At 51.6% G+C, this 12636-nt stretch overlaps 1 protein-coding gene across 1 annotated transcript; it reads right to left on the bottom strand.

Annotated features, from left to right (window-relative positions):
• Positions 1-790: 790 nt before the first annotated feature.
• Positions 791-11416, bottom strand: LOC102427827 (arachidonate 15-lipoxygenase-like). The gene is made up of 14 exons (XM_006105854.3): positions 11282-11416; positions 9458-9662; positions 8644-8725; positions 8430-8552; positions 8166-8269; positions 7823-7983; positions 7030-7173; positions 5506-5715; positions 3574-3660; positions 3307-3476; positions 3007-3128; positions 2102-2202; positions 1800-1967; positions 791-1690 (listed from the first exon to the last, which is right to left on the bottom strand). The coding sequence occupies exons 1-14, from the start codon at positions 11414-11416 to the stop codon at positions 1511-1513; spliced, it is 1992 nt and encodes a 663-aa protein (XP_006105916.1). The 3' UTR covers positions 791-1510.
• Positions 11417-12636: the final 1220 nt, after the last annotated feature.

The raw sequence follows: 12636 nt of genomic DNA, 5'->3' as shown, positions 1-12636 counted from the left end.
CCTTTGTAATGCTTTAAGCAATAAAAAAAAAGAAAAAAAAGAAAAATTTTTTATTGATTTCAGAGAGGAAGGGAGAGGAAGAGAGAGAGAGAGAAACATTAATGATAAGAGAGAATAATCAATCAGCTTCTTCCTTCATGTTCCCTACAGGGGATCCAGCCTGCAACTGGGGTATGTGCCCTGACTGGAAATTGAACTGTGACCTCCTGGTTCATAGGTCAACACTTATCCACTGAACCACACCAGCTGATCTGGAATATAAATTTTTTCAGGCACATAAAGCACATTATAAAAATTCACTTTGAGAAAATAAATAAATAAAATAAAAATAAAGTGTAAAAAATTGACTTTGCACCAGGTCACAAAGGTAGTATTGACAAATTGGAAATAATCCATTTCCCAGACAATAGGGTGATTAAGGCCTGGGGTGAGGCGGGAACCAGGTAGAGGGGGAAGATGAAGGGAAAAAGAGGGACATCTGTAATACTGTCAACAATAAAGGTTTAAAAAATATATATCTACAGATGATCATATTAAGAAACAAACTTCCACCCTAGCTGGTTTGGCTCAGTGGAGCCTTGGCCTACAGACTGAAGGATCCTAGGTTCAATTCTGCCCAAGGGCATGTGCCCAGGTTGTGGGTTTGATACCCAGTGGAAGTGCAGGAGGCAGCTTCCTCTATGAAATCAATAAAAATATATTGGGGGGGGGGGGGGGGGGGGAAAAAGAAGAAACTTCCAAGTTTATTTTTCCAAAATTTAATACAGAAGTTGAAGTGTATTGTTTCCTTTGTTGTCCCTCATTAAAATAACCATGAGATTTTTACTATCTTTCCAGTTCATTATTTTTATTTGAGCCTCCCAGCTGGTGAACTGCAAATGGGTTATAAGTATGGACCCCTCAGACTGAAGCCCCAAGGCCAAATCACTCCAGCTGGGAGCAGCTTCTTGGGTTTAACCACTTTACTTCCACGTATCGTTTTCTAAGTGAACCACAAAGTGAAAATCTTGAGAACTGCCATGTCCATGGTCTGCCCTGTGTTGTGTCTGGCTTCAGGACGTGTTAAATCCCACCGAGTTAAAAGGACGTACTGTAGATTCTTTGGCCAATGTTTGATTTAGGATAGTTTTATCTAATTTCATTTCTTTCACTAGTCTAAAATATCTTTTTTTATCGTTAAACTCAAAATTATGAGGATGTGGAGTAATATGTATTATTGCCTCGTCCAGTGAAACCATTTATAGAAATGTGACTACTATCTGCCCTATGGGAGAACCCAGTGATGAGGGAGGAAGGGAGGACAATAGGAAAAGAGGGAGGAATAAAGGGAAAGGAGACCCCTAGGTGGTGGGTCTAGAGTACAATGTGTTCACTGTGGGCGCACACAAAGCAAAAGGAATTCTCTAGGGAGGGTACAGATAGAAAGGGGCCTGGCTGGGGATGAAAGCTCTAAGGGATGGGGCTGTGGGTTGGGGGAAGAGATGCTGAGACAACCACAGGCCGGGGGTGCTCATATGGCCACACTGTTTTCCACTCTGCTGGGTCGCAGGTACTCGTAGGGCATATAGAGCTTTGCATTCCGGACCTCAATTTCCTTATCCAGAGCAGCCAGCTCCTCCCTGAACTTCTTCAGCACAGCTTTGGGCTCAGGGCCTGAAAAATACTCCTCCTCATGCTGGCCCAGAGCCACCTGAGATGGAGAGAAAAAAGCAGCTGAGAGCCTTATGAACCCCAGGTTGGAGCGCCACACCTCCCCACAGCTGCCCCCTTCCTCAGGGACCAGGCCACCCGGCTCTCACACTAATGGGCTGACGTCTGCCCAGTTGCCAGGTAATGGACATCTGGAGAGAAGCCTGATGAAAGTTGGGCAGTGTTGCCATCACCGTCTCCAGTGTCACATCCTTGGTGGTCGGTGGGGGCTGCCGCATTGTGCAGGGTGCATTAGGGACCCAAGCATACCAGTCCAGCTAAGAAGGGGCAGAAATCCAGAATCAAAGTCTGCTAAGCATAAAAACCCCTTAGCCACCTGCACACAACTCCCCACCCCCCGCCCCGACTCCAGGTGCAAATGCCCACTGCCCCCCCACCGTATAACAAGTACCTGGCCCAGGTGGACGGAGGAGTGCTGACCAGTGGAGGTGAATATGCACATGGTGACAAAGTGGCAAAGCTGGTCCCGGGACTCTAAGGACATGGGAAATCCTGCAAGAGGCAAGGAGAGTTAGAAGCTGGGAGGCCAGGAACAGAGAGGCTGAGCAGAGAGAATAAGAGAGGGAAGAAAGGGTGTCAAGGACTCTGAGGAACTATTGAGGGAACTGACATGAGCATGAGTTGTGGTGGGAGAAACGGGGACATCTCCTGGGAGGGCCCTACTCAGTGGGGTACTGGTATGGCTCACACTGGCTCACACGTGTCAGTTATGTTAAATGTTCAGGTATGTAGCAAGCTGGTTGACATCACAACGGGAGCTACGGTGAAAATATTGACACCAAGGAAATGTGCAAATGCTACAAACCAGGGTGTTTTGTTTGTTTGTTTGTTTGTTTGTTTCAGAGAGCCAGTTGTTAAGCATTTATAAGCAACCACTGGTCCCACTGCATCTGGGACCTAGAGGGATTCTTCTTGCATAAGAATCTGAAACGTGCCTAAACCGGTTTGGCTCAGTGGATAGAGCGTTGGCCTGTGGACTGAAAGGTCCCAGGTTCGATTCTGATCAAGGGCATGTACCTTGGTTGCGGGCACATCCCCAGTGGGAGATGTGCGGAAGGCGGCTGATTGATGTTTCTCTCTCATCAATGTTTCTAACTCTATATCTCTCTCCCTTCCTCTCTGTAAAAAATCAATAAAATATATATATATATTTTAAAATAATCTGAAAAGGCCATGGGCATTTTAATAGGGGTGGGACATGCTTCTGGAGAGTTTCATAGGAGCAGGGAGGGTTCAGGGGATGTTCCCAGGAGGAATCTTCCACACTGGAGGTCTCAGGGTAGGGACTCAACTCACCTTGGTCCTGGGCCCCTAGCAGGCCAATCTCAGTGATCTCTCGACACCAGGTCTGCAGTTCAAGGTCCTCTTTCACCGCCTTGTCCGTCTTATAGTAAAGACTCACAATTCCCTCCACATAGCTGTCAGCCAAGGGGTTGGGCCAAGAGAGCTGAAGCTGACAGGGAGCTCCAGGCCCTCTGCTCCTTGCCCACATGGCCAGGTCAGGGCACCCAGCCCTCCAACACAGATCACCTGTTCTCTCAAGCCACTCCCTGACCGCCCACCCTCCCCCCAAGCCCTGCCTTCCCCTTGCCTCACCGATACATGATTTCCCAGAGCCGCAGAGCATCCTGAGCATAGTAAGAAGACTTGACTCCCAGAAGCCCCCGGTCAGTCAGGTCATCAGGGGGACAGAATGATCTATAGGTTAAAGAGACTCTAGCGCGCTTAAGCAGCTCCACGTGGCCTCCCCCACCGGTGCTCACCACCTGAGAAGCAAGGATGGGCAGGGTCAGGCAACTTCACCTGCCAGAGGACAGAACCAGAGGGAGCATGAGCTCCAGGAGCCCCCTTCTCTCTTCATACCTGGTCAAAAACGCCCATGTCGGAGACCAGCCCATTCCTGGCCCGCACATTAATTTCCATGGTGTAACGCAGGTGGGGGATTATCAGCTGGAGGAAGAAAGAGGGGAAGGACAAGTCAGGGGAGACCTGAGGCAAGTCCCTGCAGGAAATTGAAGCCGAAGAACAGGAAAGGTGCCCAGTCTTCAGGAAAAGCAGAGACATGAAGTTCGGTGGTCCCTCAACACCAAGAGTGTTCAGTCAAATTGTAATTCATTCCACAAACCATTGACTTATGGCTGTATGATAATTCTCCTTTTCTTTTCATATAAGACTGTTCAAATTCAATGTTTCTCAACCTTTTTTCATTATCACTCCTCTACAGAACCTCTCAGATAGTGTTTCCTCTCCCCGCCCCCAGGAAATTGTAATGCTACACTATACTGTATCTGTTATGTACTATATATGTGTGTGCCCTTTATTTATTTTTTTATTGTCTTGGGAGAGGGAGAGAGAGAAACATCAATGATGAGAAAGAATCATTGATCAGCTGCCTCCTGAACGCCCCATACTAGGGATCAAACCCACAACCCCAACATGTGCCCTTAAGCAGAATTGATTGAACCTGGGACCCCTTAGTGTGTAGGCCAACACTCTATCCATTGAGCCAAACCAGCTAGAGCTGTATATATGTGCTTTATACATAAAATACTCTAAGTTTTTGCACCCTAGAAGTTTTCCATGGTTCTGGAGCCCACTTTCACTCCCTGGAAGGGGTCTAATTGCCTCCATTGGAATGCATGCTCTACCCCGCCTACCTGCAGAACTTCCTCTCCTCTCTTCTCCCTTTTGGCCATTACACTCACCTCCTTTCCGTTCTTCAAACGTGCCATGCTTGCTCCTGCCTTGGGATCGTTGCACTGTTCTCAGCTGTTAGCTCTGCCCAGTACAATGTTCACCTTGATCATCTCTAGGCCGGCTCCTCAGAGCCTCATTCTCTATGTCATCTCAACAAGGGAGCCTTTCCTGGCCACTCAGTCTGAACTCCACATCACATCGCTCTGCTTGGATTCTCTGCATTGTACTTATCACCGCTGATCTGTCATAATACAGTCTTTATTGTCTGGTAGCCCGAAATGGAAATGAAAATCCCCAAAGATCAGGACCTCTGTCTGGCTTACCACAATCATCTAAAATGGTTCTTGTGCCCTAGCTGGTTTGGCTCAGTGGATAGAGCGTCAGCCTATGGACTGAAGGGTCCTAGGTTCAGTTCCGGCCAAGGGCACATGCCTGGGTTGTAGGCTCGATCCCCAGTAGGGGGCGTGCAGGAGGCAGCCGATCAATGATTCTCTCTCATCATTGATGTTTCCATCTCTCTATCCCTCTCTCTTCCTCTCTGAAATCAATAAAAATATTTTACGAAAAGAAAAATAAAAAAAGAATGGTTCTTGCCCCATTGGAGGCGCCCAAGAAGAAAAGTTAATGGGTAAATACTCAGTTCAAATTGTCTGTTTAAAAAAATACAGGCCACTGTTGTGGACCTGAGCCTGTCTAACTGGCCTGTGTGTTACTATTTTAGGACAGGTCAAAACTGGCTGGAAAAGTCTTCTATGTTATTTGCTTGGTCTTCCCTTTTGGGATGGAATCCTCAGTCATTTGTGTGCACTGTCTACATACTGTATGTTCATCTATCTGTGCTTTATACATAAAAAGAGTAAGACTTCTGATCTCTTACCCCCTCACCCCCCACCTTGCCAATGAATCATTTCCACCTCCTTGGGAGGTGATGTCACCCTGTTGAAAATGCAGAGCAAGCCACCTCACTCTCTTGCTCCCTTGTCTCTCATTGGTTGGCTTTTCCCCACAGCCTGAGATTCCACAGAGAGGGTGGCTTCAGAGGCGGGACTGTGCCATGGGGCAGAGAGGCAGGCAGGAGAGAAGGGGATAAGGTATTACCTTGAAGATAGGGTGTATCGATGGAAGGCATCTCATGGTGGCCATAGCAATAACCTCAGCCATCAAATGTCCCCTCAGAAGATGAGAGACAAGCTCGTGAAGCTGGAAGTCAGAGCTCCGGACCCAGCATTTGGCCAAGAGCCAGGCCATCGGGGGGTCCGTGGGCAGGAAAAGTGGTGGTGGTGGGGATCCCGTGCGTGGCAACTGGAGCTGGAGAGAGGATAGAGTGTGGGGAAAAGAGGATGAGTGGCCAGGTGCCCAGCAGATTCCCCCCCTTTTGCATATTTAACCGCTCCCTTCTTCCCCAAATTTGCTTAGCTTTCTCCATCTCACTGCTGCTCCTCCCAGCAGCCACTATTCCTTCTCCTGACTTTCCTACCACTCAGTGCAGTAACATTGTACAAGCTGCTCTGCCGGCCTTCCATACAAGCTCCTCTTCTACTGACTTCCTGGCCTCCACTTGCCCTTTCACTCCCCTCAGTGTGGACAAGATTCAAACCCTCTGCTTCCTTTATCCCACACTTTTTCAGAAAGTTCAGCTTCTCTCTAATCTTTCAACACCACCCCTATTCAGCTGATTAAGTCTCCAGTTCTCAGCTAGTCACTGGCCAGATGTAACAATTTGAGTGTCTCCCATCTATAATAATAAAATCACAATATGCTAATTAGACCAGACGTCCTTCCAGATGACCTTCCAGACGAAGCTGGGGCTGCAAGAGAAGCCCGGGTCCTGGGTGCCTGGTGGTGGCTGGAGGGAAGCCCGGGTCCCTGGTGACAGAGGGGAGCCGCTGCCGGCAGCCGAGGGAAGAAAAGCCAACTCTTGCACAGTTTTGTGCATCTGGCCTCTAGTTACCTCATAACTGCCCAGACAAAAGCCCCCCTGAGCTCGTTTTCTCTTTATTTGTCCTATTTCTGCAGGTGTCTTGCCTAACTCTTCCTTTTCTCTTTCCAGGCCAGTTTAATTTTCCTCTGCATGCCCATCTAGCTTTCCTCTGCACCCCCACAGCTATTCCCCACAACTGAGTCCATTACCCCCCTCTTGGGCAATCGTTGTAACATGTCACCCTAATCTCTGGATCTAGCATGTTTCACAACAGCCTACACCAGCTTCCTGTGTTCATACTCCTTGATTTGGCATCCACCACCCACTACAGTCTGAGCCCTCTCACCTCACACTACTCCCCAGCACGCCAGCCCAATTGTCCACTGACAATCTAACTTCTCACACTCTGCACACCCCATCTCTGCCCAACCCATCTTTCCCTGGGAGGAGGTCCTGCTCCTTCACCAAGGCTCATGCCCACCCCACCTCCCATGACCCCTCCCACACTATCTCCATCCTCAGGTACTTCCTCGGTACTGGAGCATATTTAGATTTTCCCAGTCTCTCTCTCCAGCTAGACCTCACCTTTCTGCCTTTGCCCATTGCAACTTCCAGTGCTTTAGCACAAGTGAATCCTCAGTGAATTTTCATGAAGGGCTGAGCTGAGAGGGCCAACCACAGGGGAGCAGAAATCCTCTCACCTGGATGACCATGGGCAAGAGTTTCCCATCAGGCTGCAGTTTGAGCATGACCAGAGGGGCAGCCAGGTATTGCTGGCTACATAGGATGACGTTAGCCTTGATCCCATCCAGCAGGGAGAAGTCGGCTTCAAACAGCGTGCCTCCCTGGATGGGGGCAGAGGGCGAGGGCTATCAGTATAAGGCATCTTCTTCCCACCCTGATTCGCCAAAGGAAGAAGAACAAGAAAGAAACTAACTTATCCCCATCACCTACTTTGTAACAGACAATGAATCACATGCTATGGCTTCACATAAGTCTTACAAGCACTTGAATTAACTCCAGGTTTATAAAAAAAGGAAACATGATAAAAGAGGATAGGTAACTTGCCTGAAGTCACACAGTTTATAAACAGCAGAGCCAGGGTTCAAACCCAAGTCTGTCTCACCCTATAATCCATGAATTTTCTCTGCACAACCCATCAATTGATCCTGTTGACTCCTGATTAATAAGCCCACCCCTGATCTCATTCTCTTGCTACACACTCCCCCAAATCCTTAGCAGCAAGGGCCAGTTATTTCTTCAGTTTGATTGCATCTATCACCCACCACACACTCTTCCTCCACAATATGCTTTTCTCAGTCGAGGAGGAAGGCCATGCGGTTGCACACCTCCAGGATCACTCAAGATTTCCCCTGTAGAATCCCCTCTTGCATCTGGGGGCAAATTGGGCTCATAGTGGGGCCCAGAGCAGCATAAACACTGACCACACTCCCATTTCACTGTGTGGCCTCCTTTGGGCCATTATGTCCATACCTGCAGCTCCTGCTCCAGCTGGGCCTGTACCTCCTCCATCCCAGAAGGGAACACCAGGCGGGCAGGAAGGCGACTGGAGCGCCTTAGCAGCATGGGGTTGGCGCCATTGAGAAACTGGTACCCAAAGAAGGCATCTTCCTTCCAGGAGTCCCGCACCTTCACTGAGGGTGGCAGTTGTGGAGCAGGTTGTGAGATCTGATCTCCTGGTTCTTCTAAACCCCACCAAACCATTCCCTCTTGCCCCCAGCCCACCAGAGGGACCCAGACCTCAGGTCTCCCAGCCCTGGTTCCCTCGATTGGGTGGTAAGGGTCCTGGGAGAAGTACTGGGATAGGGATACTGACCAGCCAGCTTGCTGTGGTCCCACCAGAAGATCCTGTTGAAGTCATCCAGATCATTCCAGCAAGCAAGAATGTTTAGAGAGTCTTTGATGGCTAATTTGGCCAGCCTTCAGGTAAGGGTAGGCAAAGGGTTTGAAAGTTAGTCTCAAAATCACACATTGTAACTATCAGCACCCTCTTTGGGCTAATCTAGCCCTGTCCCTGTTCAGTCCATAGGAGCCCCTGGACCAGGATGCCTCCCTCTCCTCCAGCCCCCACTGCTCTCACCCCTCGACCAATGAAGTCTCAAAGTCAATTCTTTTGTCCTCCAGAAACCTCTCATCTAGCGGGAGGTCATCCAAATTGGCCGCAGCCACATTCAGGATCAGCCCATCCTTCCAGCTACCCCATCTGTGGTGCAGAAATGAAATCAGGCTTTGATGCCCGGAAGGGCCAGGACTCACTGCCAGGTCAGGAGGGCTCAGGGCGGGGTAAGGCTAACCGGTACAGCTTCCTTCTCTCTTCCAACTCCTCCTCCCTATGTTTCTTGAACAGGCCTTGAGGGTCCTCTACCAACGTGCAGCCTAGAGGAGGAAGGAGGGTGTGGACAAGGGCATGGACTAAGAGGCTTCTCCTGTGTTGAGGCCAAAGGTAAACTGAGTGAGGGAGTGAAAGGATTAAGGAAAGACAGACAAGAGAATGAAAGCTGGGTCTTGATGGGACGCTGCTCCCTGATGAAGAGACAGCGCCAGCGCCCATGAGCCGTGTCTTTATTTTATAGCAAATGCCACAAGGCAAAGTAGGGGCGTGATCACATTGTTTACAGCATTCTCGTGAGTCCCAACCGCACTCAACTACATGCACCTGAACTCTAGCACAAGGCACGTGGGGCCACGTGTTTGGACCATAGGTTCAAGCTTACAACCACAGCCATTGGCTATGATTGTGCTGGGAGGGCCCTGCCCTCCAGCTGGGACTTGCGCTTGGCAATGAGAGGACCCTGTCCTTTCGTTAGTCAGAGGCTTGGACCTGGCCAAAACACTGTAGCCGCGCCCCATACTCCTGAGAGCCTCTTCCTCCCCCTCCCCGGTCCCTGCCAGGGGTGCCTCTCAGCCCACCCTTGCGGGGGAGGGGTGACCCTTCAGCATCACGCCCCTCCCAGCCTGCCTGTCAATGCCAGCAACCACCTCTTCCAAAAGGAAAGAAGACCCAGCCCTCTGTTTCCCGCCCTCACACCCTGTTCCCTCTTCTCCTCTCCTCCAGCCCCAGCTTCTCTTGGGCCCCAGAGGCCTCCTCACACCCCACCCTGAGCTCACCTGTGCCCTCGGGGAGGCTCAGGACTCCACTGCCCGCCACCCAGCGGTAACACGGGAACCTGAACTCGTCCCCTCCGGCCCCAGGGCCCTGCACGGAGATCCAGTTGCAGAACCAGGCGTCATCTAGTGGGAAGTGCTCTTTGCGAATTTTCATGAACAGCAGCGGCCCCAGGTACTCCTTCACGTCCGCCTGGAACTCCGTCTCCTGCAGGCGACACAAGGGGCTCAGCATCCATGGCGATCGCCTGGAGGGGGGACTGAACTGAGCCCAGCTCCCCGCCCAGGCCCTTCTGCTGGGCCTCTGGGAAGCAGCGCCAAAGGAGCCAAAAAGAGAAAGGGGGCGCCCCGACCAGGTGTTCCCATGTCCCCATTATGGGCCGTGGAGTTCTTCAGCCCGGGGTGAGGCGGACGAGGGAACATGCACTCCTTCCTGCCCTCTTTCCCCCTTGTAGTCACTGATCCTACCGAGCGCTGAGCTGGGCGCTGGGCGCTGAGCTGGGCGCTGGGCGCTGAGCTGGGCGCTGGGCACCGCCGCGGGCGAGCGCACCGTTGCGCGGGGAGATACACTGTTGACCAGACATTTGCAGCCAAGAGACCCCGGCGCCCCCTCCGCTCGTTGTGAGCGGAGACTCTAGGTGTGGAGGGTTTAATTAGGGAAAGTGAGAGAGCGGGGAGGTTGGGGAAATGCGTGCCAGGGAGAGGAAGCGAGAGCGCGGAGGCAGAGCGACGAAGAGGCGGCATGGAGCCGAGCACGGAGCGCGTGGGAGATGAGCTTGACTAGACGGTGAACAGTCTCCAAGGGCAAGCCAAGAATTCGGTCCTGAGAACCGGCAGAAGCCATTCAAATGTTTGTGGGGAGGGGCGTGTTAGGGGTGGGGGTGTATTTGAAAGACCTCGATCTGGCTGCAGAAGGGCTTGGAAGGGCAGGAGAAGAAGCGGCCCGGAGGGGAAGAGGCTGGAGGTGGGCATGTAGGTTCACGCGGACACTGGTGGCCGGGGGCCGGGCGGGCATCCTGACCCGGAAGCCGGAATGTCCAGGGGGCAGAATTGGCAGCGCTGGATTCTTGGTTGGAGGCGAACAGAGCAGGACGCCGGCGGGACCCCTGGGGGGTGTGGGGTGGGGGAAAGCGGAGAGGTGTGGGGGTGGGAAAGGGAGGACCTCGCCTGGGCAGGTTCCTTTGAGGCGTCCGTGGGACAGACATCCGGATCTGGGGGTCCTGGAAAGAGCTGGTGGGCAACGGAAATGTGGGGATGGGAATTGGGGAAGAAAAAGTAACAGGAGCCCGGGCGAACCAGGTAGATGTGATGAGAGAGGGGAGGGGCCAGGAAATTCAGCTCTTAGTTTCTCTCCTCCCCCCACCCCCACCCCCCATGCCCCGCCTCGGTGGAAGAGGTTTGAAATAGAATCTCAGAATGGAGGAAACTTCCCAGACCAGGTAGCTCCTTTGGTTAGAGCGTGTCCTGACACCCCAAAGTTCCAGGCTCATCCCAGGTCAGGACACATACAAGACTCAACCACGCATGAGTTAGTGGAACAAAATCACTCTCTCTCTCTCTCTCTCTCTCTCTCTCTCTCTCTCCTCTCTCCTCTCTCCTCTCTCGAAATAAAATCGAGGAAACCAGAGACACACAGCCCCTTCATGATCTCTGCAAAAAGAGAGAGAGCTCTGCGCAGGAGAGTGTGCAGAAGCATCCTCCCCATCCCAGGGAAGCCAGAGGGCCCAGACATTTATTGAGCGCCTGCTGATAGCCTCACTCTGCCCAGTGCCTCTCTAACCAGGAATGTGCCCGCCTCCAGGCTGGGGACCAGCTCCCGCAGCTCACCTTGCCCCTCGCTGGCCTCAGGCGCTTCCCGAGCGCGGCTTCCCCATACAGGCCCACAAGCCACAGCTGCACCTGGTTGTTGGAGCCCGCGAAGAGCGAGGACCCCGTGGACACCCGGATGCGGTAGACACCCATCTTCCACAAAGACCTTTCATGCCTTCTGAGGGGAAGAGGAGTGGAGGTGCCTAATAAAAGGGCTCAAGACCCCGCCCCCTAAAGCCTCGTTTTGACATTGCAGACTTGCAGGGTGTGGATGGATGGCAGGCCTCCAACCAACCCAGTCTGGCCACAAGCTCTGGGCAGCCCAGAACTCGGCCCCAGCTCAAGAAGGCGGGGCCTAGGCGGTTTCTGGTGCAGACCCTTATCTTTGTGGGAGGAGGATGGAATGAGGAAGCTGAGAGGATTTGGGCCGAAAACATGCAGGAAGAAGAAATTGACGCCTCACCCAGCAGGCAGATGGAGTGTGGCTGGGAAGTCCCCTCCATCTAAACACATAGACACACACACACACACACACACACACACACACACACACACTTGCTGGCCTCACAGGTTGGCTCACCCCCCGCCAATGGTCATGCTTAAGGTTGTGGGGTGCATGAGGAAGCAAGGAGGCCTGGTCTGCAGTTGAGGAAGGTACAAAATGAAAAATCAGACAGAAGCTGAAAACCAGGACTACAGGCTTTATTAGAGGAGAAGGACCTGCCGGGCTGTCTCGCAAAGGAAGGACAGCAGCACGTGCAGGGGTGGGTACACCTTTTGAGGGGCAGAATGGGAAGGGGTGGGGGCTTAGTGTACTGGGCTCACACTGATTGGTGGCTTACTGCATTGTCCATATAGGACAAGGGCTTAGGCAGTGATGGCGAACCTTTTGAGTTCGGCGTGTCAGCCTTTTGAAAAACCCTAACTTAACTCTGGTGCCGTGTCACATAGAGAAATTTTTGATATTTGCAACCATAGTAAAACAAAGACTTATATTTTTGATATTGATTTTGTTTATTTAAATGCCATTTAACAAAGAAAAATCAACCAAAAAAATAAGTTCACATGTCACCTCTGACACGCGTGTCAAAGGTTCACCATCCCTGGCTTAGGGTATTTGGCAGGTGTGGATTGGTGGTCCAATGTATAGTCCATATAAGGTATATGGTTAGTCACTCAGGTATTTCCGGGCTGCAGGTTACATCATATTCCGCCCACCAGTTGGAGGGAAGAGAGGATCTATCATTCCAGGTTTCGGTAATAGTAAAAAAATTGAGAGTCCCGGCAAGGTCAGGGGGCGCGAGGGTCCATCTTCCATAGCTACTTCCTGCTGGGAGGGGGTGTCGTCAGGGGCATCTACCCGGGGTCTCAAA

The sequence above is a fragment of the Myotis lucifugus genome, unplaced genomic scaffold (assembly GCF_000147115.1).
Source record: "Myotis lucifugus unplaced genomic scaffold, Myoluc2.0 scaffold_729, whole genome shotgun sequence".
NCBI classification, from domain to species: domain Eukaryota; kingdom Metazoa; phylum Chordata; class Mammalia; order Chiroptera; family Vespertilionidae; genus Myotis; species Myotis lucifugus.
Note: the sequence above shows the minus strand (reverse complement) of the source record. Positions and strands in the feature narration are given on the sequence as shown.